General features: G+C 43.6%; 2 protein-coding genes across 9 annotated transcripts; one reads left to right on the top strand and one right to left on the bottom strand.

Moving 5' to 3' along the window:
• Window positions 1–1411: 1411 nt before the first annotated feature.
• On the bottom strand, window positions 1412–5627 carry smim22 (small integral membrane protein 22). 2 transcript variants are annotated; one of them, XM_071501483.1, is made up of 4 exons: window positions 5337–5627; window positions 3159–3296; window positions 2737–2804; window positions 1412–1787 (listed from the first exon to the last, which is right to left on the bottom strand). In XM_071501483.1, exons 2-4 carry the CDS (start codon window positions 3286–3288, stop codon window positions 1740–1742), a joined length of 246 nt encoding a protein of 81 aa, XP_071357584.1. In that variant the 5' UTR covers window positions 3289–3296; window positions 5337–5627; the 3' UTR covers window positions 1412–1739. The 2 variants fall into 2 exon arrangements, with proteins under 2 accessions (XP_071357584.1, XP_071357583.1); XM_071501482.1 differs by having other exon boundaries at window positions 3159–3303; window positions 5337–5620.
• Window positions 5628–6511: 884 nt separating this feature from the next.
• On the top strand, window positions 6512–21155 carry cog1 (component of oligomeric golgi complex 1). Of its 7 annotated transcripts, none has more exons than XM_071501395.1 (17): window positions 6512–6881; window positions 7482–7729; window positions 8259–8440; window positions 8616–8792; window positions 9280–9436; window positions 11097–11307; window positions 11496–11859; window positions 12841–13295; window positions 13502–13648; window positions 13734–13895; window positions 14266–14390; window positions 14697–14742; window positions 15519–15659; window positions 15802–15911; window positions 16549–16630; window positions 16783–16806; window positions 20929–21155. In XM_071501395.1, exons 1-16 carry the CDS (start codon window positions 6576–6578, stop codon window positions 16789–16791), a joined length of 2922 nt encoding a protein of 973 aa, XP_071357496.1. In that variant the 5' UTR covers window positions 6512–6575; the 3' UTR covers window positions 16792–16806; window positions 20929–21155. The 7 variants fall into 7 exon arrangements, with proteins under 7 accessions (XP_071357496.1, XP_071357498.1, XP_071357499.1 ...); XM_071501397.1 differs by lacking the exon at window positions 20929–21155 and adding an exon at window positions 16977–17102; XM_071501398.1 differs by lacking the exon at window positions 20929–21155 and adding an exon at window positions 16974–17074.
• The last annotated feature ends 1384 nt before the right edge of the window (window positions 21156–22539 follow it).

The following is a 22539-nucleotide window of genomic DNA, read 5'->3' as shown; positions in this document are numbered from 1 at the left end:
GCTTTTTTCCAGATGCCCCAAACAATCGGAAAGGGGATCCATCAGAGAAAATGACTTTACCCCAGTCCTCAGCAGTCCAATCTCTGTGCCTTTTGCAGAATATCAGTCTGTCCCTGATGTTTTTTCTGGAGAAAAGTGGCTTCTTTGCTGCCCTTCTTGACACCAGGCCTTCCTCCAAAAGTCTTTGCCTCACTGTGCGTGCAGATGCACTCACTCCTGCCTGCTGCCATTCCTTAGCAAGCTCTGCACTGGTGGTGGCTGATCCCGCAGCTGAAACAACTTTAAGAGACGGTCCTGGCGCTTGCTGGACTTTCTTGGGCGCCCTGGAGCCTGTTTGGTAACAATTGAACCTCTCTCCTTGAAGTTCTTGATAATCCGATAGATGGTTGACTGAGGTGCAATTTTACTAGCTGCTATAAAGGCCCTTTTTGTGCAGTGCAATGCAATGCAATGCAATGCAATGCAATGATGACTGCACGTGTTTCCTTGCAGGTAACCATGGTTAACAGAAGAGGAACAATAATGTCAAGCACCATCCTCCTTTTAAAGTGTCCAGTCTGTTATTCTAACTCAATCATGACAGATTGATCTCCAGCCTTGTCCTCATCAACACCCACACCTGTGTTAATGGAGGAATCATTGAAATGATGTTACCTGGTCCTTTTGTGGCCGTGCTGAAATGCAGTGGAAATGTTTTTTTGGGGATAAAGTTCATTTTCAGGGCAAAGAGGGACTTTGCAATTAATTGCAGTTGAGCTGATCACTCCTCATAACATTCTGGAGTATATGCAAATTGCCCTTATAAAAACTGAAGCAGCAGACTTTGTGAAAATTAATATTTGTGTCATTCTCAAAACTTTTGGCCACGACTGTCGACAATGGTATTAAACAGGTTCAAGTCCATTCACTGGTTGTAATGGCATAACCAGTTCATGTAGTGAATACCAGTTTGTTGGAACTTTTATCCCTTTATTGAACATTTTATATAATCTATTATTTTTTTATTCAAGAAGTAAAAAAAATGTAAGATGTGTTCAAAATCACTGAGTCTCCAAATCTATTCTGTTGACCCATGTTCCCTATTTAAATTCTGTTGTATTGGCCCAGAGTGTGTAGTTTTATAAATCTCAAAATCAGTGTAAAAGTTAGAAAAGTTGCAGATGAAAACAGTTGCAACTCAGTGTCGTGTTGGTTTAAAAAAATATTGAGCAGGTATTAAAAAAGGTATTAAAAGGTATTAAATTTAATTCAGGATTTCTGTATATACCCTGGAAACAGTGATGAGATGTGTTTCAGCAGCACTGTACAGACCTGTGTGACCTTCACAACAACACAAACACATCTGAGTCCTGCTGAATGATTTATACCTTCATGTGGTTTTGTGTTAAGAAAACAATACATGAACACCAAGTTCACATCTTTATGACTATTATATTTTTTTTATTACTGATTAAAATTTTTAAGTCAAAACATTAACATCCAACAAACAGAGCAGGAAGCAAAAACTGACAGCTGAGAGTTTCCTCCTCCTCTGTGGCTTCCTAGCAACAAACAAAGTACAGAAGTGACAGTCAGCAACATGTGTTTGTGTTAGATTTGTGCAGCAAATGGCTTCGGAACAACATTTAATTCTATGTGCACATTCGTTTACAGACAGTAAAACAGTCAAATCAAAGCTTCTGCTTTGGCACGGGTCAGTCTGTGAGGCTCTGCTTCATCAGTCAACACTTGATCAGCTGTCAGGGCTCCAGAGCCATGTTCTCTATGCCGACCTTCTGTCTGCGCGGCTGTTGAGGAGACATAAAGGCATCATTTACAGTTAGTACTCCATCTATAGACAGTCTGTGACCCTTTCACCTTCATCCTCAGTCTCTGATCAGCTGATGTCTCTCTAATGTTTAGATCAAAGTGTCTCTGACCCACAACCTCCAGTCTGGTTTCACTGACTGGACTCTTGAGCCTGTACTACAAAGCAAGTTCAACATACCCAGGTTAAGTTTTCATTCTCTGGCTTCACTGAGCCCAACACTGGCCATCCTGGACAATCTGTAGTATGACGCTGGTTATCAACCAGCTCATTTACAGATTTTCTATCCAGCTACAAGCATGTTCATGTAAGGGAGCTGTTAATTTCAAGCTATATCCTCAGAACCATGAATGAGGTGTTTAACATGATATGAGAAGAAACTCTGACACCTGCAGGTACATTTAGGTATAGCAACATCATAAAGTGATAGTCAACAAGGTGACATGTATTCCACTGATCTATAAAAATATCTACTGCTCATTATTATTTCTCACTTAATTGTAAACTATTTTTTCCCTGTCAGAAATGATAACTCGGGTTTTTCAGGTGTCTGATTGGTCAGTAATTTGGCTGTTGACAGGTTTTGATCTGATCCTCTGAAGTTAACCTGCTCTGGAGCAGGTTAGGAGTTAAGAGTTTCAAATGAGAGAGACAGACACACTCAAATACAACGACAGAGGGTAAATACAGTGAACTACATCCTGTAGTGAACAGGGAGATTTTGGACGTCATCTTTTTTTATGTCCTTCAAGCTGATCACTCTGAGCTCTGGTCTGAACATGACATGACAGAGCATCTGAGAGTTCAGCTTTCCCGTTCTTTATTTGACATCTGCCTGATAGCAAGCACCTCACAAGAAGTGTGTGTTTCCCTCTAGGTCTGTCGTGTGTGTGTGTGTGTGTGTGTGTGTATGTGTGTGTTACCGTTACCTTCTCATTGCAGCAGCAGCAGCAGCAGCATCGGATAAGAACCAGGATGACCAGCAACATGATCATACCTGACAATACACAACACACACAGTGAGTGGACAGAGTACAGGCTATACCTAAGTTTCAGCTATAATAAAGCAACAACAGCAACAGTCATTTTAGTGGCACAGCTGCACTGACACCGTGAACAGAGGTTATGTGTTCTGAGTGAGGGACGTCCCTCTACAGGACAAATGAAGTGCTGCTCAGTATAGAGCAGTTTGGTGCCGTGACTAACTATAACTATGAATGAGAGGAAACAGTTGTCTGAACAGGAAGTGGGGAATGTTTAAGCCTAAAGGTTTGTTTTCTGCAGCACGTGTCTTATAGACATCATCAGAGTGTCTTTGGTGTATAATCTTGTTTCCTTCAGCTTGACTCACCGATGAAGATGAAGAAGACTGCAAAAGAAGCAATGTCCCAGTCAGACCTGAAGAACTGCTTGGACTGCAGCCTGGAAACCACATCGTTGAACTGATCCTCAAACTCCTGCTGGATGTCCCTCTGCTCCATCTCTCAGTCTGCTCTCTGAGACACACACAGAGGAGGACATGCTACAGCTTAACAACCCTCTGGATCTACGAGCCTGCATGTCACAGTCACACATGACAGCAGCAGCAGGCAGGGCAGGGCTGGAGTGAGACACTGCAGACTACATGGTACATGACAGGCGCCTTAATAATGACAAGTCAATGAAAAGGAATGGAAAGCTGGAATTCAGTTACATTTTAATGAAGATCTGTAAATGGGTACAAAATATATCATAGGAGTGATTCAGTTCAGAAGTAGAACAGTGGTACATCAGGGAGCTGTCTTTATAAAATGGTAGATTTATTATTTCATGCTTTATGTGATTGCTGTGATATTTGGTTTGACACAGACCCCTGATTATCATAGAGGTTGATTATAATTAAAAGAAATGTATTATCATTTGAATGTGGAAGAGACAACGACTACATAACCCAAAAAAATGAATGCAATCTGAAATCATATGGAGAGAGAGGTACTGCAGGCTGTGAGTCCATAACGACTTTAAAGTGGTGACTGGAGGCTTTAAAACAGGAGAAGAGGTTGTACAACAGTTGTGGCTCAGTGGCGATCCTCCCAACATCAGACATGAATGTAAAACCAGAGCAGCAGCTAACCAGAAAAAATACTTTAATCAAGACATTCTGCAGGGACATCCCTCTGTTTTTGTATGATGAAGGTTCACAGTTTTTCATATTTGTCTTAAAACAACAGTCAGGTGTGATCATTGCTCCTGTTCACACTAGCCAGCTGGGAATTTTGACTGTAACTGAGTTTTTCTGTAACTTTGATTTGATTCAGTCAGGCTGCTGAATATATCTGCACATCATGAGGATTGTGAATTTTGTCACCACAAATATATCTTCTGATGGAGATCAACACTTCAGATACGACACTGGAGAAGTTAAAATATGGGACCTTTAAATCAAACCATGAAGTTACATTCAGGTCCTATCATCACCTTAAAACAAACATGTTTAATGTTCTTCCTCCAGACAAAAGGCTTTGTCTTATCATATGATTTAGATGAGATTAAAGATAAAGTCCAGTCCATATTTTATTGCTCTTGATATCATCATGCAAGGACTTGACTTTTAGTTAAACATCCTTCATTTCTAATGACTTCCCCTGGTTGAATGATCATAGAAGAAGAAAAGCTTTTGTGGAATTAGAGCGAGAGAGATGGTGATGACATGCAGTCCATGTTTGGAACATAGGATGCTGCGGTTCATGATTGACCTCTATGTTTGGTTGATTTTGTGTGGTTGGTAAATCTGTATCTTTTTAGGATTGTGTGTTTCTGTGCTGTTTAGGATGAATTAACTTGTGTTTGTTGTATAAAGTGAACAGAGTGATGACGTGGATCGATATAAATTTAGCATCTGTTACAGCTTTCATCCATCCACAGTTACAACAACAGGCCTTCTTCACAGCAGACATTGTGAGTTCACTGTGGTGTAAACAGTCAAAATGGCTGATTTCCTTTTAACTGCTTCAGTTTCATTTCATTTCATTTAATGCAGCCATCAATAGTGTTATCACCAACCTGTGTTCTTCCTGCTTGACAAGTTAAAGTGTCTGTTGTGAAAAAGCTCCAGTTACTGATATTAAAACACACACTGGTGTGTGGTGTTCATCACAGGCTTCACATATTTCAACAGCTCTGGAAGCCTAGTAACAAACAAAGGCGAGTGGGACTCAGTCACTCTCTGTGTTTTGTGTGGTGGACACTGTAAGCTACAGCACACATCATAACACAGGAGTCTACAGTGAAAATACGCATTTCAACACTTACTTACAACAAACACACCTGTGTATTTGGTTATTTCCTGAATACATCCACACACTTAGTTCTGTGTTGACTGGTAACTAAGGTGAAATCATCACACATTATGCAGCTGGTGTCAGAATCAGTATTCGTTCACTCTGAACCTTTTAAAGATAAAACTTCACATTTTCATAAATTCAGCAGTTACTCGTTAAAAACTGTACAGTGTGTTATTGTGACGTTATTCAGAACAGCAGGTGCCTACCTGTCAGTGGCGTCGCTCGTTTTAAGTCTTCTTCGTTCCGGGTATAAAGGTCTACCTGGCGCACCTGTTTACCTGACACCGCTCCACCCGCTTCCTCCTTCCGCTGTGAAATAAATGGTGTCTCGGACACTGCAGAGGAGTCGCTGATGCGGCACAGCACCGGTTATTTGCGGTATCTGCCTCAGACACTGGAGTTATTAGCCGTTTATAAGTTGCACATCTGTATATTATACATATATCAGCGAGAACTGCTGTCAGCTGATGAGAAGTGGTAGTTGACAATGGAATATGTTCAGGGTACAGGCTGGAAAAACAGCAGCAGCCTATCAAAAACCATCAGTGACACACCTCTGTCAATCATTTCATTTCTCTAAAGACTCTCTGGACAAAATGTCAACGTTTTACATAAATCAGAGTCGGTCATTTTGAAAGCTGTAGTTTCTAATAATTGGTCTAAATTATTGACATAAATCTGGAGGACAAAGGGCTTGGTGCTGCATTCCGCACCAACTGTAGATGGGCAACTGCAGCATCATCCAACCAAGTAGATACTGAAATACTGTAGTGACGGTGAAAGGAAATGAGGACTGTATGTATGTATAAGGCTGAATAGCACTGGTTTAACCTTGTTAATAAATAATCTAACATTCTCAGTTAGCTGAGGTTTGAATCAACAACATTAGCTTCAGTGTTAGAAATGTGAACAGGACCAATGATCAGATCTTCACTTTCTTCAGTATTCAATTGAAGGAAGTTAGAGGCCACCCTTTGAAGGCAGCTGTGCAGGAACTCAAATTATGATTTTCAGGAATAAATAAGACACATTGAAGTGGCAAATAATATATTCAAGGGGTACAGATACTGGGGGTAAAAGCTGAAAGAGAAGGGCAAAGTATCAAGCCTTGTGGAAACCACATGACTGTGGTTCAGTTTGGACGCAAACTATATATATATATATATATATATATATATATATATATATATATATATAACTGTATAAACTGTATAAACATGTTATGTTACACCGTTCTACTTTGGAATTAATTGATTGGTTCAGCAGTGCGGGTGGGCGGGACCCAGACTGTACGGAAATGTTCCCTGACGGACAGTATTGGCAACCAATAAATACATCACACTCCGTCGTCGTCACGTTTTTTTCCCTACGTGGAAGCAGGAAGTATTTTCCCCTGGTCTTCCGGGTTGGAGTTCCTGCAGGATCAGGAGTTGTTGTGTTGTGTGATGGCCGAAGATCCTGCGCTGTCTCTCCGGGTTTCGGAGATTAAACACCCGGCGGGTCTCTTCGAGCGCTACAACACCGAGGAGATCCGCCGGATCGAACGCAAAGTCCGCGGGGAGATCGAGCAGAAGAAGGAGGAGCTGAGGCAGATGGTGGGGGAGCGCTACCGGGACCTGATCGACGCCGCCGACACCATCAGAGAGATGAGGCAGTGTTCGGAGAGCGTCGTCCAGTCCATCCAGGACATGCACCAGTACTGCCACAGGCTGAAACAAGGCAAAGCCGGTGTGAGCGGCTGCAGACAGGAGGTGAACGTTTTACCTGACCACACCTGTGTCAGTGTTACACCTCTATCACCAAATTTCAGTTTAAAATGTGACAGTTCATTGTCATATAAATTACATGCAAATATTCACTGCAGTTGTATCATGACATTAATTAATGCGACTCGAAGCGAAATGCTGATCAGACTGTAGCACAGAGCTCATCTTTAAATATTCTCCAACTGTTAGAAAAAGTCCAGCGTTAACTTCCACGTCAGTGGAGGCGGTGGCGAGCTGCCACAGCTGAAATATCAAACTCTGTTCAGCTGAAGTGGTGAAGTGTTTGCTGACAATATCTAGGAAATATTAAATTGTAATATTTGAATGGTAATCGGGGAGATGTTCATATAAGAATGGAATGAGCTTAGTTTAATGCACAGTCAACTTTAAAAACGATTCTTTACTATTTGATATATGACCTGAAAATCACACACATCTGATGCATCATAATATCACTGTACATCACTGCATTGTCTTTTGTTTGTGCTAAATCATCGCTCATCTCTCTCAAATTCAATACACACACGTTATCTATAACTCTTTTCATCCGACTACATATGAATGTGTCTGTGTCTCCTCTTGTAGAGCCAGAGGCACTGGCAAGAGAAGTTTTACACCATGGCCTCCCAGATCAAGCTCCTCCTGGAGATCCCAGAGCGGATCTGGAGCGCCATGGAGGCATCCCAGTACCTGCAAGCCACCCAGCTCTACCTTCTGTGCTGCCACTTGCACAGTCTGCTGCAGCTGGAGACTGCTACAGGTGGCCACTATAGCCCCATCCTGACCCGCTTCCCCATCCTGGTCCGGCAGGTAGCCACCACTGGACATTTCAGGTATTTGATTTTTTTTTTATGTGTGACCCCTTTTACACGGGTGTCCTGCTATATTGGTGTGAATAATACCCCTTGTTATGCTACCTTTGCTCGTTTACATGGAACCAAACAATGTTGGCATGTTGGCACCCCCGTGTGTGATTTTAGATAGCATGTTCCATAATCAGAGGTGAGACATGTTAAAACAGCGTCTGCATTCTATCCCGCCATGCTGGCTCTGTCCCACAGACGCTGGCTGAGATTTGGCTCTGTGACTCCTCTGGTGATATGCAGGCAGAACAACAATGCCCCACCACATCCTGTGTTTATGCCTTTTCTACAGAGCAGTAAGGCAGACTAAAGGTCAACACTCCGAATTTGAACAGGCTCTAAAAGGGGCTGGTGCCTCTGGAAAGATATGTTGTCACAAAGTGAAATTCCTGCTTGGGAGCAGTTATTCTAAAGAGGAAGTCCCAGGCCTCAGCAAAAAGAATTAGTGAAAGTTAGTGAAAGCTGTGTCACAGGTCAGTAAGCTGCCTGTCTTCTGCAGATCCACCATTCTGCTGGACAGCAGGTCTCTGCTGCGGGGCCGTGCCGTGTCAGACCAGGCTATCGCGGAAGCCCTGGTGTCCACCATGCTGCTGGAGGACAGCTCACCACGCCAGGCCCTGGCTGACTTCCTGTTGGCCCGGAAAGCCTCTATCCATCAACTGCTCAACCAACCACAGCATGGTATTCTACCATTTGTAACACCTGTCAATATGTGTGTGTTTTAATGTCAGAGTGTGCTATCACATTTTTTTACACAAAAGGTATGAATCAGGAAGGCTTTTACTGTTCAGCAGTGTGTTGTATACAGTATCTGTCAGGAATATGCACTCATTAGTAAAGATGTTTATTTATCCAGGTGCAGGGATCAAGGCCCAGGTGTGCAGCCTGGTTGAGCTGCTGGTCACCACTCTGTTCCAGGCCTATGCTGTCTTCTACCTGCCTCCAGAGGGAGGCCCTAGGCCAGGGGAGGGGGTCCTGAGCAGTGGCATGCTCTTCTCTATCCTAGAGAATGTCACCTCAACCACCCCTGCAGGTAAACAGCTGAGACGTCCTGGATGTTGGGATACTATTTAGTGATTTCCTTAGTCGAGTCATTTAAAAATAATGGACTCTTATTTTTCTCTTTGAAATCCAGGCATTTAGTTCAGTCTCCACTCCGTTTATTAACAGGCTTTTGGCACTGACACTACACATCTTACTTTTCATATATTGTTATGTTGGGGATAAGTTAGATCAGGTATTTGTGATACCATGGATGTTTGTAGGATTGTTCTGCAACAGTTTTAAAAATAAAAAGTTCTACACACTTTAAAACTGCTTAGGTCTTTTGCCTGTACATTCACTCTTTTTCAATTCAGAAGATATCTGTTTATGAATGCAGAGTGGAGAACATCAATGTTCCATTTTGAGCCTCAAAACTACAAATATTGTAAACAAAATGTTCATTTTCATGCATTTTGTCACTTCTGTTTATATTCTTTCCATTTTGTCTCCTCCATCGATCCCGTCTTTCTCCTCAGCTAAAGTCAGGAAGGTGTTGCAGGAAGAGACGAGTACAGGCAGCTGGTTCAGGTACCTGCCTCCCTCCATCACCGAGTTCCAGCCCGCCCTTCGCACCCTGGCTCAGCCAATCCAGAGAGAGCAGCTCCGGGACACATTGCAGCAGTGGATTGACATGTGAGGACACTGCTTACCTTTTTCATATCACCACTTTCCTCTGCCTTAGACTTTTAAGGTTTGACATGAAAGTCTGATAGAATACAGCACAACATGGATCAGAGTAGGACTCCTGCTCCTGCCTGCTCTTACATACGTGGATTAACAATGAAGTAGTGAATACGATACCACTTTTAAACTCATGTACTGATTGCTGGCTTTCTAATGCAGCTATTTGATTAATAAGATTCAGATATAATGGCCTTTATTTACCACAGCAGCACAGAGAACCAGACTTTTACTCCTATTCTTCCCTGTTCTCAGGTTAAAGCAGAAATTCAACTGTTGTCTTGATGAATTCAGTATGTCGTTGATTTCCACAGCACTAATTCCATCAGTACAACAACAGAGTCACGTTGTAAATCTCTCTGTACTGTACTGTAAAAACTCTGCACTTTCTGCACAGATGTTTCCATTAGATGATGGTCAGTATATAGATTTAGAAAACACCATGGTGAAACATACTGGTGATAACAACACTGCTGACTGCTGTTTTCAGAAGGCACTGTGAACACATCACAGCACGCCTACAACAGTAGCACAGAACCGGGCCCCTCGTCTGTCTGGCTCTACGCCTGCTTTCCTGGCAGTGTTCACTTTAGTTGTTCACTTGCTGAGGGGCAAACACTGCAAACCATCATCACATTAAGCAAGAGAGATAAATAGAAAAACCTGCTGCTGTTGGTTGTAATCATGCTCTCTGTCACCTCTGCCCATGGTAATGGGGACATTGCACTGATTGCAATAACTAAGATTGTAGAGATACAAGGGCACCGAACAAATGTGCATAACTTTGAAATATGAAATAAAGCTAATGGTATGGTGTGTGGTGTGAAGGTTTCACTGAGCTCCAGGTACCAACCTCAGGCACGAGGGTAACTTCCCTTTGGGTTGACTGATGTGTTGGCAGCTTATTTGCACATCTTGCAACGCAACAAGTTGCAAAATACTTATTATTTGTATTTTTAAGTGAAAATTTAAAAAAAAAGTTTTTCCATTTTCCAATTTCTGATTACAAAATGCAAATGAACTTAAGAGAGTGTAAACACACACACAGAGAGCATGCAGCATGTAAAGTCATTCCCAGTCAGATATCATAAACTTTTTAACAACCAGCCTTCTTCTATTTATGGTGTTTGAGGTGTACTTCATATTGCTTATGTAATGATTATGGAGATTCCAACAAAGCTGTAGTTCAGGTCTGATCAAATCCAGAGGTGGTAATTTTCCAGTGTTTCAGGTCTAATGGCATACTGATATCATTGAACCTAATGTTTCAATAATCATAGCGTGAACCTATGATCATCCAGTGCATATAATCCTCCTCTCAGGCAGTAGGCTTTTTTCTCATTGACAGAACAGTCTGGTGGAATTAGTGCTATGGAAATCTACATTATACTGAACTGATCAAGTAAGAAATGATGTGCAGGTGATTCAACCCCCTCAGTGTTTATTACTTGCTAAATTTGGCAAATACTCAGCTTTTATTTGAAAATTTATGTTTATTTATGTTATGTTGTTATGTTAACTTCAGCCCCTAATTAATCATCCAAACTCATTGATTAGTTCTCTATAGATAGGTAATTGATCAATGCCTCTCCGATGTCTCCTCTGTTCTCAGGTGTAAGGAGGACATCTGCCATGGTGTTGGCAGCCTTCTGGTCTATGTGAAGAGCCTGAAGGGGCTGGCAGCCATCAGAGACGCTGTGTGGGATCTGCTGTCCACCGACTCCATCAGTCAGCACTGGAGCACTGTGTGCCAGCAGCTGCTGGAGCGCCCCCTGGCTGTCTGGGATGACTTCCTCCAGCAGCTCTTCCTTCAGCGCCTGCAGGTTGGTGGTCCTCTTTTGGTATTCGAACAGTCAGGATCTCTATCGGTCTGTCAGTCATTGTCTGTATGTATCTGTGCCTTCTGGGAGCTCTGCCTTGTATTAAGTGTCTGCACACTGACAGGCCTCTCTGCTGATGTGATAAAAGTTGTACATAGTATAAGTATAATGATTCCTTGCCATTCCCCAAGGCCATCACCAAAGAGGAAACTGAAGCCATCTCATTGAGCTCTGTCCAGCTCCTCAGCTCAGCTGTGAAGGACCTGGAGGGCCAGAACATCCATACTTCTTCAGGGCCCAACCCTGTCTCCAGCCGCGGGGCCCAGTACGAGGTAGATGTGTCTTCTTTCCTGTGGTCAGAGTCCCCAGGGGACCTGTTGAGTGATGCTGGGTGGGTCAGCGTGACCCAGCGGGGACAGCAGCAGCAGAGGAACGGCCTGGCCATGAAGACCCAGGCCCTGACACCCTGTGTTCAGAACTTCTGTTCTACCTTGGACGCAAAGCTGAAGACCAGGCTGGATGACCTCCAGCACTACCTTCCCTCCCAGGATACAGGTGGGTGCAGTTCACACTGAGCCAGTGTCTGTATACAGACAAATCTGCTGATGGAACGTGTCCTTCCTAACTCAGTCCAGTTGGCCAAATCATTACTGATCTGCAAAAACAAGATGTAAAGTCTAATGCCCCTGCAACAGAGACTTCTGCTTTTCTTTGACCTTTGCTATGAGGGTACTTTTAGAAGTTCAGAAGGGTTTTACCTCAAGAAAGTAATGTCTTCAGCAGATATACAGATATAGTCTGTATACAGATAGATAAAGAGGCCTGGGATGGTGTGAGGAAAGAGAATGTTAAGGACCAAAATGGACACGGGTCATATGGGGTTCTGTTCAGTAAATTTAGTTTTTTAAATCTTTGTCAGCTTTTCAGAAGTAAATTCAGGTGGAGACAGAGGTGAGTGTGGTTTCTCCACACACCAGCAGCCTCTATCTGTTCATCTCAGCAAAGCAAAGTGACATTTTGGCCTGAAGGTGGATCTAGAGCACTTTCTAATGGCTTTTCAAAAATGAAATGGGTTTATCTTCTGAGGAGCATGAATAAATAGTAAAATTTGATGTCAATTTGCCTTTGAGATTCAGATTTGTCTTGTGTGGAGGTGGAGCGATGGCCTTGTGTTGGTGCTTCAGGAAAGTGTTTACCAAAAACATTCCAGTTCACCATCTGGAAGCTATGAATATTCTGACATCCAGCAGCTGGTTTTCAACACATCCTCACATGGATCAAAATATTGGTGATGACAGGGTGAGGTCACTGAACTGACCCAGAATCCCCCTCTTCATCTGGCTCGTTACTACCTGTCCTGTGAACTGTTGGGACATTTACTGTATCTGAGGGAGTGACTTGTATACTTTGGTGGATTACGGATTATGTAACCTCTGACGGTGCCTCCTACAGGCTGATTGTCATTGAAATATGTGTTGATATTTATGTTTGTGTTTTTGATGTGAATAGTGATAAATTTTCTTCCATGCTGGGCAGGGTCTGACTCTGCCTCAGTCACAGTCTACTCCTCAGGACCTCCTGAGGGCTCATCACCATCCTCATTTAACCGCTTCATGGATTCGCCGATGGTGGAGGAGGCTTTGCGCGAAGGCTCACTGGCCTGCGTTTGCCACATCCTGTCCTCCATCCGCTCCAAACTGGCTGCAGCCTCTCCTGACCCCAGTCCCAGCCAGCTCAGCTCGGTCCTTTTCATGGCCAGGCTGTGCCAGTCAATGGGTGAGCTCTGCCTCAACCTGAAGCAGTGCATCCTGGGAAAACAGAGCGGGTCCGAGGCCAGAGCGAAGGGGACCCCGAGGCGGGGCAAGAAGCTGGGCAAAGCCAGGGCCGCTACAGAGGTCAGCCCCACCCAGTTCAAGTGGGCAGGTCTGAAGGAGGAGCTTCTCAGCTGCAGCATGGAGGCCTATGGCATCTGGAGCTCTGCCCTCTCCAAAGTCAGACACATTCAACAATGTAGATAGTTATCTGTGAAGTTTTATTTGCTGCGTGTAGTATGAAGTATGTTTTGTGTTGAGTATACAGATCTTATTGGCAGAGCAGTAGAATTTGAGCACCCGAGTGCCATAAATGTGTTATTGCAGCTTTAAATCCCATTGGAAATGTAAGACCTGCAGAGTTACACTGTGCTGTGTGGTGACAGGTGCTGCTGGATAAGTTTGGCTCAGTGCTGCATGCAGAGTCAGCCGGTGCCATCCTAACAACAGCAACGAACTGGGAGGATCTGGAGATCCAAGAGGAGGCTGAGTCGGGGAACAGTGTCACATCCAAAATCCGTCTTCCAGTCCAGGTCAGTCACTCAGCGCCACCTCTAACACACAGGACACACAATTGATTGATCAGAGATCTGACGGGAAAGTCTGTGTCTGTTGCAGCCGTCCTGGTTTGTCCAGTTGCTGCTGTTCCAGCTGTGTGTGGAGGTGAACAGGGTGGGGGCACATGCTCTGCCTCGCCCCACTCTGCAGGAGCTGCTGCAGGTGTGTCTGGATAAGGCCCTGCACCACTACCACAGCCTCTCACAGCAGGCCCGCAACAAGGTGACTGACACACACACATACACACACACACACAGACACACAGTATTGGGAATAAAGGATTTTTTGTATCGTCTGATGAAAATCTTATAGCTCCAACCTTGAATTGCTGGGGACATGGAAACAAACATCTGTCTTGTCAATTCAAAAGTTCTTCATGGTTTAGTTTTCAATAGTAACAGGGAGTAAAAAGGAAAGACGAGATAATGGTAGGAAGAAGAAAAATTTGAACAAAGAAGAAAAGAAAGGGTGGCAAAGAGAAGGAAGGATGGCAGAGATCAGACAAAGGATATCAGGTGGGAATCATTAGGATCACCATTATGTCCATTGGTGAATTTTTCTGCTGTGTTTTCCTCTGCTCTCCATCCTCCAGGACGGCATGTTCCCCATGACTCAGAACAGAGCCCTGCAGCTGTTATTTGACCTTCGTTACCTCAACACTACACTGGGCAGCAGACAGGAGGACGGCAAGATTTCCCGATCCCATCAAGACCCCAGGTATCAATCCCTTTTACAAATATATCACATGCAGCCATGTTGGTGTTTGGTCGGCGAGGCTGGGGCCTGCTCCAAGGGTCAGGAAAGTTCTATGCCAACGTGCCCCACATACTGTCTTTTATGTCCCGCCACTGCAGTACATGGTATACAGGATACTGTCATGCTGCGCCTGTGACTCTGACTCTGTAGACACATTAATGAGAAGACGATAACCTTAATGCACCTTCATGCATAAGTTTACATTGTGTTGAGGAAACACTGATTTCACAGAAATTGTTCTAATTCCTGACAACTTTACCCAAACAGTGATGAACTGATACCAGAAGTGTTGTATGGAAAGACAAATACGTTGGTAAGAAAAATTCTTACTGATAATAACAAGTCAAATGGCTTAATTAGAAGGAAGGTGATATTTTTCTCAAGAACAACACATAGTATAAACTTCATACATACGCCACAGGTAACCAATACGAGAACCTGCATAGATTGGTATATTAATGAGGTAAAACAGATTTTTAAAATTTTACATTTCTGTTAGCATTCCTGGTGACAAATCACCTGTACTCTAAGCATATGTGTTCTGTTGTCATGGAGATCACAGTGGGACATAAGACATCCAAGTGCCTCCTGTTTCACTCACACAGTTCCACATGTTCATATGTTCACACTCTGCAGCTGTACAACCTCAGTCTGACCTTCTGGATACTTAAAGCTGCAGTGGAGCAGTTGGGGTTAAGGCCCTTGTTTACCACCTCAGTGGTAACATTACGGTGCATGTTAGACAAAATATGAATCATAGTACAGTATTTTTGCAACTCTCATCCAGGCTGCTGGACACCCTGAAAGTTGTTTTGTTTGCAGATTTTCCACTTTGCTTTGTTTATACTTGATCTAAAAGTTCTGCTGCTCAGTTGAACTGTAGCCTCTGACAGTGAGACACAAAAAGTAACTGGGAGAAGTGCCTGCAGCAGAGAAGTTGATCCATGGCATTTCAAGGTCAGACTTCAGTATTTAGTTCCAGTTAGAAAAGCCACTTTTGTTTCATTCTTCATTGTGTCAACACAGTATTTTTCTCCAGCTATGTTCGTATTTAGTTGTCAAATAAGTTTTACATGGCGTTCATTGCAGTATTCACAAACTCATTGTGCTGTGTCTTCGAGATTCCACGAGGTCTGTGATTGGCTGGAGAGCTTCATCGACCCCTTTGACCTGGACGTGTTCACGCCTCCACTGAACGCCAACCTCAACCGCCTGTCACAGAGGACCTCGGTACTGTCAGTCGCTTAGCATTATTGAAACACAAACACTGTCGACTTGTAGCTTGATGAATGTGGAAACATCACTAGATGTTTACGACTTCTGTTCAGATGTTGCTCCTCTGTTTCACGTTGTTGTTGACGTTGTGTCTCAGGTGCTGCTGGGCCTGCTGACGGGCTCAGAGAAGCAGTTTGCCTCACGGAGCAGCAGCGTGAACTCCCAGGAGCCGTACAACATCCTGCCACTGGCCAGCAGCCAGATCAGGTCATTAGCTCACAGAGAATCAAAGGAGCTCTGTGCGACATTAATAACTCATTAATAACCACATTATATTAGAGACATTAGTATAATGAGCAGAAACAAACCACACCATCACTGAGTTGATGTGTAGCCTCACTTGAGGGGATCTGGACAGAAAGCTGCCGAGATTTTACCCAGAGGGCGGGGGTAGGGTTGGGGTTTTATAGCATCTTATGCAATTTGGTTAAGTTTGAAATTAGGCATTCAGCCCGTTCATTTCTCTAGAGTGTGGGGGGAAGCAAGCAAAGAGTGATAAAGTGGGCAGGGATGAGGGATACGCTCAGGACACACTGCCTACCTGGTGTGTGCATGCCTTCATTAAGTTTCTGCTGTGACCATAAAGAACATGTGGCTTCCACTATCTCCACATGCATCATGTCTGTGTCATATTCAGATTCAGCCCAGACATTGAAACGTGTCAGTTTTATGTAATGTTGCTGGTATGATGTCAACACAGGTCCCCTCCCACACATCACACCGATCTCTAGATCATATGATTGATATTTTTCATCAGATATTATTACTGATGTTTTTGTACACTGTGTTGACTTGATACACTGTGTTGACTTGATCCCCACTGGGACTGTTGTGTCCTCCGCAGGTTTGGATTGCTGCCTCTCAGCATGTCGAATGTACGGAAATCCAAGTCTGAATCCAGGAGTTCTGAGGCTCCTCACCAGCTGGTGAGTAACACTGCCAGGATCTGGTCTCTAAAGTTGGTCTGAGTATGACTGACTTCTTGTGTTGATTCATTTACTAACAAGCACAGCGTGTCTTCATTTTTCTGTTTCATTGTTTTGTTCCACCTGATCTGTTACACCCTCTGCCCTCCCAGCATTTCTGAGTGCGAGAAACCCAGGCAAGTTCATCAGTGTGGGTTTATATCTGTGTGTGTGTGTGTGTTGTTAGTTGTTCCTTGGTTTAGCTTTGCTTTATTTGCAGTGTGAGAGTTCATTATTAAATAATGAAATGATTCTTGAGGTTGGATGATGGAAACTAATCTCCCTCACTTTGCTTGGGCTCCAGTAGCTTTGGATCAGACTCAAGATTTCTTTGGGCAGCAGTGACCTGGGACATTCTCACCTGCTTGAGTGGACCAATCCTATCTTGACATGCACAAATGATAACTGAAGTCTGTGTTACAAATAACAGATGTCTCTGTGCAGCTCAAGTTCGGATTTGTCCAAAGTTTTATTTGTTTTCCCATTAAAGACACATCTTGACACTTTGGGAAAAAGTCTTGTTTGCTTTTCCAAGAGTCACATCTGTATCACTTTGCTGTTAGAAGCTGAATTATATCACATCGACTAGCTAGCTAGGCTAACAGTTCCCCCCTGCTTCCAGTCTTTGTGCTAAGCTAGGCCAAACATGTCATCTGTACTGTTGGGTTTCCGGTTAGTCTGTGGCCCAGGTTTCCATGGTAACACTTGCAGTGATGTGTGAAACTGTGTAAATGTTGCTGCCACTCACTCTCAGTGTTAACCCCTCAGTGAGACACCAGACCCATGTTTACCTGCATCAATGGAGGAGGAGCTTAATGACCCAGTCTGCCAGACTCATCTGAAAGTTCAAAAATAATTTGATGAACGAGACAAGTGTGCAGGACAAAGTTTAGTCTGAGTCAGTTCCTCTTTGATGTTGGCACCATATATGATCAGAGTGGTGGCCTGTTATGTAGCCTAACATTCATTTTATGTAACCTTAGCCTTAGCTCTATATAGAGATAATGCTGAGGATCTGCTGCAGTGTGTTAGCATGGATCACCAGGCCCAGTATCTAGCCAGCCCTGATCCAGACCCATTATGTTACATATCACAGCCCTGGTTTGAGTTCAGAGTTGTGCTGGTCTGATAGTGTTACTGTATACTGTGATAAAGTGGTTTCTGTAATCGCCATTTTCATGGGAAATGACACAGCACAGTGCGTCTGCCTTCATAAGCAGTTTTCTTTTGATTAACTACAAGGTCAAGCAGAGGCAGAGATGCCACAGCAGAAGCAGCAAACCAGGCGTCTGTGGCAGTGGCCTGCTATGCTAACAGCAGCTAGTCAAAGAGGAAACTTGTTGCCTCAGGATCACACACATTAGGTCCTTCCTCATGTGCCAACTTCAGTTCTGCCTGTGGTGTCTGTTATTGGCAGTGCAGGTGGGCAGGTTGCAGATGGTGGTGCTAGTGCTGAATAATAACTTAATTCTTTTCTCTGCATCTCTATGTTTTTAGCCATTAACACTACAAAGAAATAACATGAGCTGGGCAATAGAAGAAAGAGACACAGACACTGTTACATTTAAATGAATCACCAGTCATCAACTTTTAACAACCAACCTGCTTTACTTCATAATTTAATGTATGTCAGGGTTCAGTGTTTACATTGTTAGGTTTAACAGCAGAAGGCAAACATGTGAATTCATTTTACTATATTTAATCTCTAAATAATGATATAGTGATAATATTGTTGGGGCACAGGTAGGGGCAATTTGGTTATTGGCTTGTAATATTAATGATTATCAGTGATAATCACCAATACATATATAGATGTTTACTACAAGTAGTAACCTCGGGGCACCACCCTGTCACCAGGGACCAATGACCAAATTGATGGCTCAAAATACAGTCTCAGAAGGTTGGTTGAAGGGTAAATTTGAACACTGACTGTTGTGAATCCAGCTGTTATCATAAATATAATCACAATAATCACAGACAACGACGAGTTAAATTATAACAGGATTTATTAATAAGAGTAATAATTATTCAAAATAACATCACTTAATATTAAACCGATTATAATTCAACTAGAACTAAAACAAACATTGGTTACTAACTAGATAATTACAGGCAAAACACATATGTAACAACCGTGTGTGTGTGTGTGAGTGAGAGAGAGAGAGAGAGAGAGAGAGAGAGAGAGAGAGAGAGAGAGAGAGAGGATGAGGATGGTGACGAAGTCACGTGAGTGACGTGTCAGTAGGAGCCAAGATGGCGGCAGCGTGAGGTACTTGTTAGAGCCAAGATGGCGGCTGGCCGCAGAGTGTGAATGGCGTGAACAACGAGAACAAAGGGAGGGGCCTTGAGCTTTACGTGTATGACGCGACCACACTCTAGGGCCTGAATGTGAGAGAGGTGTATATGAGGTGCGTGATTGGGAGAAAAGAGGGAGAATAAAGGTGAAGAGAGGAAAGAGAAAGATGCAGAACCAGAGCAGCAGGGTTCTGTGAGTCGCCGAGAGATCCAGTAAACTCTTTCTTCACCACACAGTAACAGGGCAGCGAGCTAACACTCGTCGGGCCTGACACTGGTCCTTTAACCGGTTATAGAAGGAGTTCACCGGCTCGCTCACGGTAGCGAGGCTGCGCAGCGACACCGAAGTGTCCAGATGCTGCGGTTTCACTCCGGACACCAAAGATAACAGAAGAACAATAGCAAGTCCTAGTTTAGCAGGACAACACGGAGTGTGCTGATACTAGCGGCTAATGTTCATAGGGTGACCATTTCCATAACACCAAAAAGGAGGACATTATGCGGCATATCAATAAATTACTATGGTGTACATAGGACTCGGGTATACTCTCATTTATAGTACAATTGTGAGTGGTTTAAAGATGATGTTAGTGTAGCTGAATAGGCTACACAAACAGACAGCGGCCGGACAGGGCTTTGAAAATCCGGACTGTCCGGTCACCCTAAATGTTCATCAAACAATAAAACACAGTAAACCATAAGCACAGCGAATAATATTAATCACAAAACAAACAACAGCATAGGACACACTTATAAGTCAATAAATCAAACACGCTACACTAATTGTGTCTCTGCCCAGACATCAGCCTCTTACTGTGAGTTGCTCCGATCCTTCAGAGTTAGACAAAGAAAGTCCGCTCTGGGTCTCCACAGCTCGGTCCTCGGCTGGGAGCTCGGCGGGTCGTGTCTCGCTCTTCTGGCGATGACAGTGATGAGTCGGCGGCAGCGGGAAGATCACAGATGAGGGAAGACTGATGAAGACTGTGACCTGGGCTTTAAAAAGTGGTGGCAAAAGGTCAAATGTTTGCAGATTGCTCCCTTTCAGCAGCCGAGTCACGGAGAGAGCTGGAGTAGCTCTCTACTGTAACCGGTGCACGGGAATTAAGCGCAGGAGGAGGGTCACAGCGCCGCTTTTATTACCTGAGTGACGTCACCGGGGATCCCTGCTGAGAATGCCTGGCCTCGGCCAATGCCGGTGCTGAGTTTCCCTTCAAACTCTTAATTCGCACATAGGTGTGAATTGTGGGGGTGGTTTTGGCTCTATTGCTTGGAGGGAAATGTAGTCCTCTCCTTTGTTCCTTTCAGGATGCATAGTTTGAGGCTCAGGCTTTTGGAGGGCAAGCAGGCCTCTCTTTTGTTCCCTTTAGGATGCATGGCTTGAGACTCAGGCTTTTGAGGGACATGTAGGCCTCTCCATTGTTCTTCTCAGAACTCATGGCTTGAGATCCCAACAATATTGTTTACAGTGATGTCTTTGATACCACCACATCTCCAGTTTCCATCACCTGGTACCTGGAGCATCATAAACGTCACACTCACTTGTTGGTTTTCAGCAGAGGTAGAAAATGACGTCAAATGTAAAAATGACAAAAATCTTTTAAAAATTACACCCACGGCTCATGAATCAAGAGATAGTGCAGGGTTTCTTCTTTGCTGCCACTGGTGCTGGAGGAATATGACTGGATATAAGTCTTCTTATACTGGGTACCTTCTGGTTGGAAGCATTATGTTTAAAGCGTATGCTGATTTTTTTTACTCTGCACCCGTCCGATGTTGAAGACTCTATTTTCCTGACATGACATCCAGAATTCAGGAGAGGGACCTCCAGAACTGTGATACTTAGCATGACCAGGGTCAATGGACAGTGTTGTTATATGTTCTCATCACTTACCTTAATTAACATGACCATCAGGACAATCTACCGAAACCTCAGCAAACCTGATGTTTCCTCCTGTCTCCATCAGGCTCCTCTGTCCTCCACAGCAGACGGTGAGGACAGCTTCCGGCCGGGCAGTCTGTTCAGACAGCTCGCTGATCAGGACGAAGACACAGCAGCTCCATCTTTATTCAAACTCAGCTGGCTGTCTGGCATGGCCAAATAACCCTTTACTGCTAAGACTTTTTATTTGCCTTTGCATAAACTTTGTAAAGATAATATGTATAATAAATATAATTTTGTCTTTTGAAAAAAGCCTCTACTTGATTTGTTCATGCAGCTGAGAATATAAATGAGCATAATCGTGAAGTGTGATTCAGGAGTGGTAGTTAGCAAGCACTGACAAATATACTGATGTCAAAGCTTGCAGTCTTCAGCTCATGGTATATTTGTTTATTATGTACACATAGACAAACAGTATACTTGCCTGTGTATTTTGTGTGTTCCTGGAGAAGGACATGGGAAAGTATATTAACAAGGAGGATAATCAGGGCAAACTTATCCCTGTCCAACACCAAAATGTCTTCTTACTTTGTGCAACTTAAACATATGGAAACATGGCAACACTCTGGTTTGGTGCCGTCATGTTGAAATCACAGCAGCAGAGGTGCTTTTGTAGAGCAGTTTCACTCCAGAACCATGTGTAGCATGGTTCCACAGATGACAAGAGCGATGTCAACCTGTCGGTTGCTCAGACACTTTGGGCTAACATCTGTTAGGTGGAGTGCCATGAACTTTTGAACAGGCAGTCATGTCCCCAGAGGATGAATCCTGCTGACGTTTCAGTTAGAGCTGTCGTCAGGTCAAAATTTTAATATGTCTGTTACTTTGATTTATGAGTAAACATCTGCAAAATTAATGATAATGCCATCAATCCCAGCTGTACAAACGTTAGCATGCTAAGACCCCATGCCAACATGGCACCTGCTACTTCATAACATGCTGATGTTAGGATTTAGCTCAAAGTACGGCTGTGCAAAATAAAGCCACATAGAGCTAAAAGCATAGCTAGCAATGTTGGATTAGAATTAGGCAATCGACAGAAGAGTCGGGAGTTGGTCAGACTGGGACTAAACTCTGCAGAACCCCCGGCACTGCCTGATGAAGACCTGGTACTGCTAATCACCAGGTTAATGCCATCCCAACAGTGAAGCATTGTGGTGGCAGTGTCAGGCTCTGCTGGGGCTCCTCTGCAGCAAGGACAGGGAGAGAGAGAGGTCCTTGAAGAAAACCTGCTCCTGTGTCTACAAGACCTGAGACTGTGGCAATGATTTACCTTTCAGCAAGACCATAACAACACTGGAGTCGCCAGCCAAGAGAGACCTGACGTTGGCGGTTCATAGACACTTCCCATTCAATCTGACAGCACTTGAGAGGATCTTCCAGGAAGAATCAGATTAACAGACCAAATCCAGAAATCAAGAAGACTTGAAGCTGTATCTGCTGCCAAAGGGGCTTCTACAAAGTCCTGAATTAAGGGTCTGAACTAGAATGTGCATACCTCGTGAAGTCTGTAAAATCTGGATTATTCCGTGGATCTGTACCAAACTGTTCAGTCATCACTTTTCTAACATATCACAGTATTTGAAATTGTTGATAACATGGCCAGCAGTGATTCATAAAATACACTGCAGTAGAT

The sequence above is a fragment of the Trachinotus anak genome, unplaced genomic scaffold (assembly GCF_046630095.1).
Source record: "Trachinotus anak isolate AG129_WGS33_773 ecotype Australia unplaced genomic scaffold, CSIRO_AGI_Tana_v1 ptg000017l, whole genome shotgun sequence".
Taxonomy (NCBI): Eukaryota; Metazoa; Chordata; class Actinopteri; order Carangiformes; family Carangidae; genus Trachinotus; species Trachinotus anak.
Note: the sequence above shows the minus strand (reverse complement) of the source record. Positions and strands in the feature narration are given on the sequence as shown.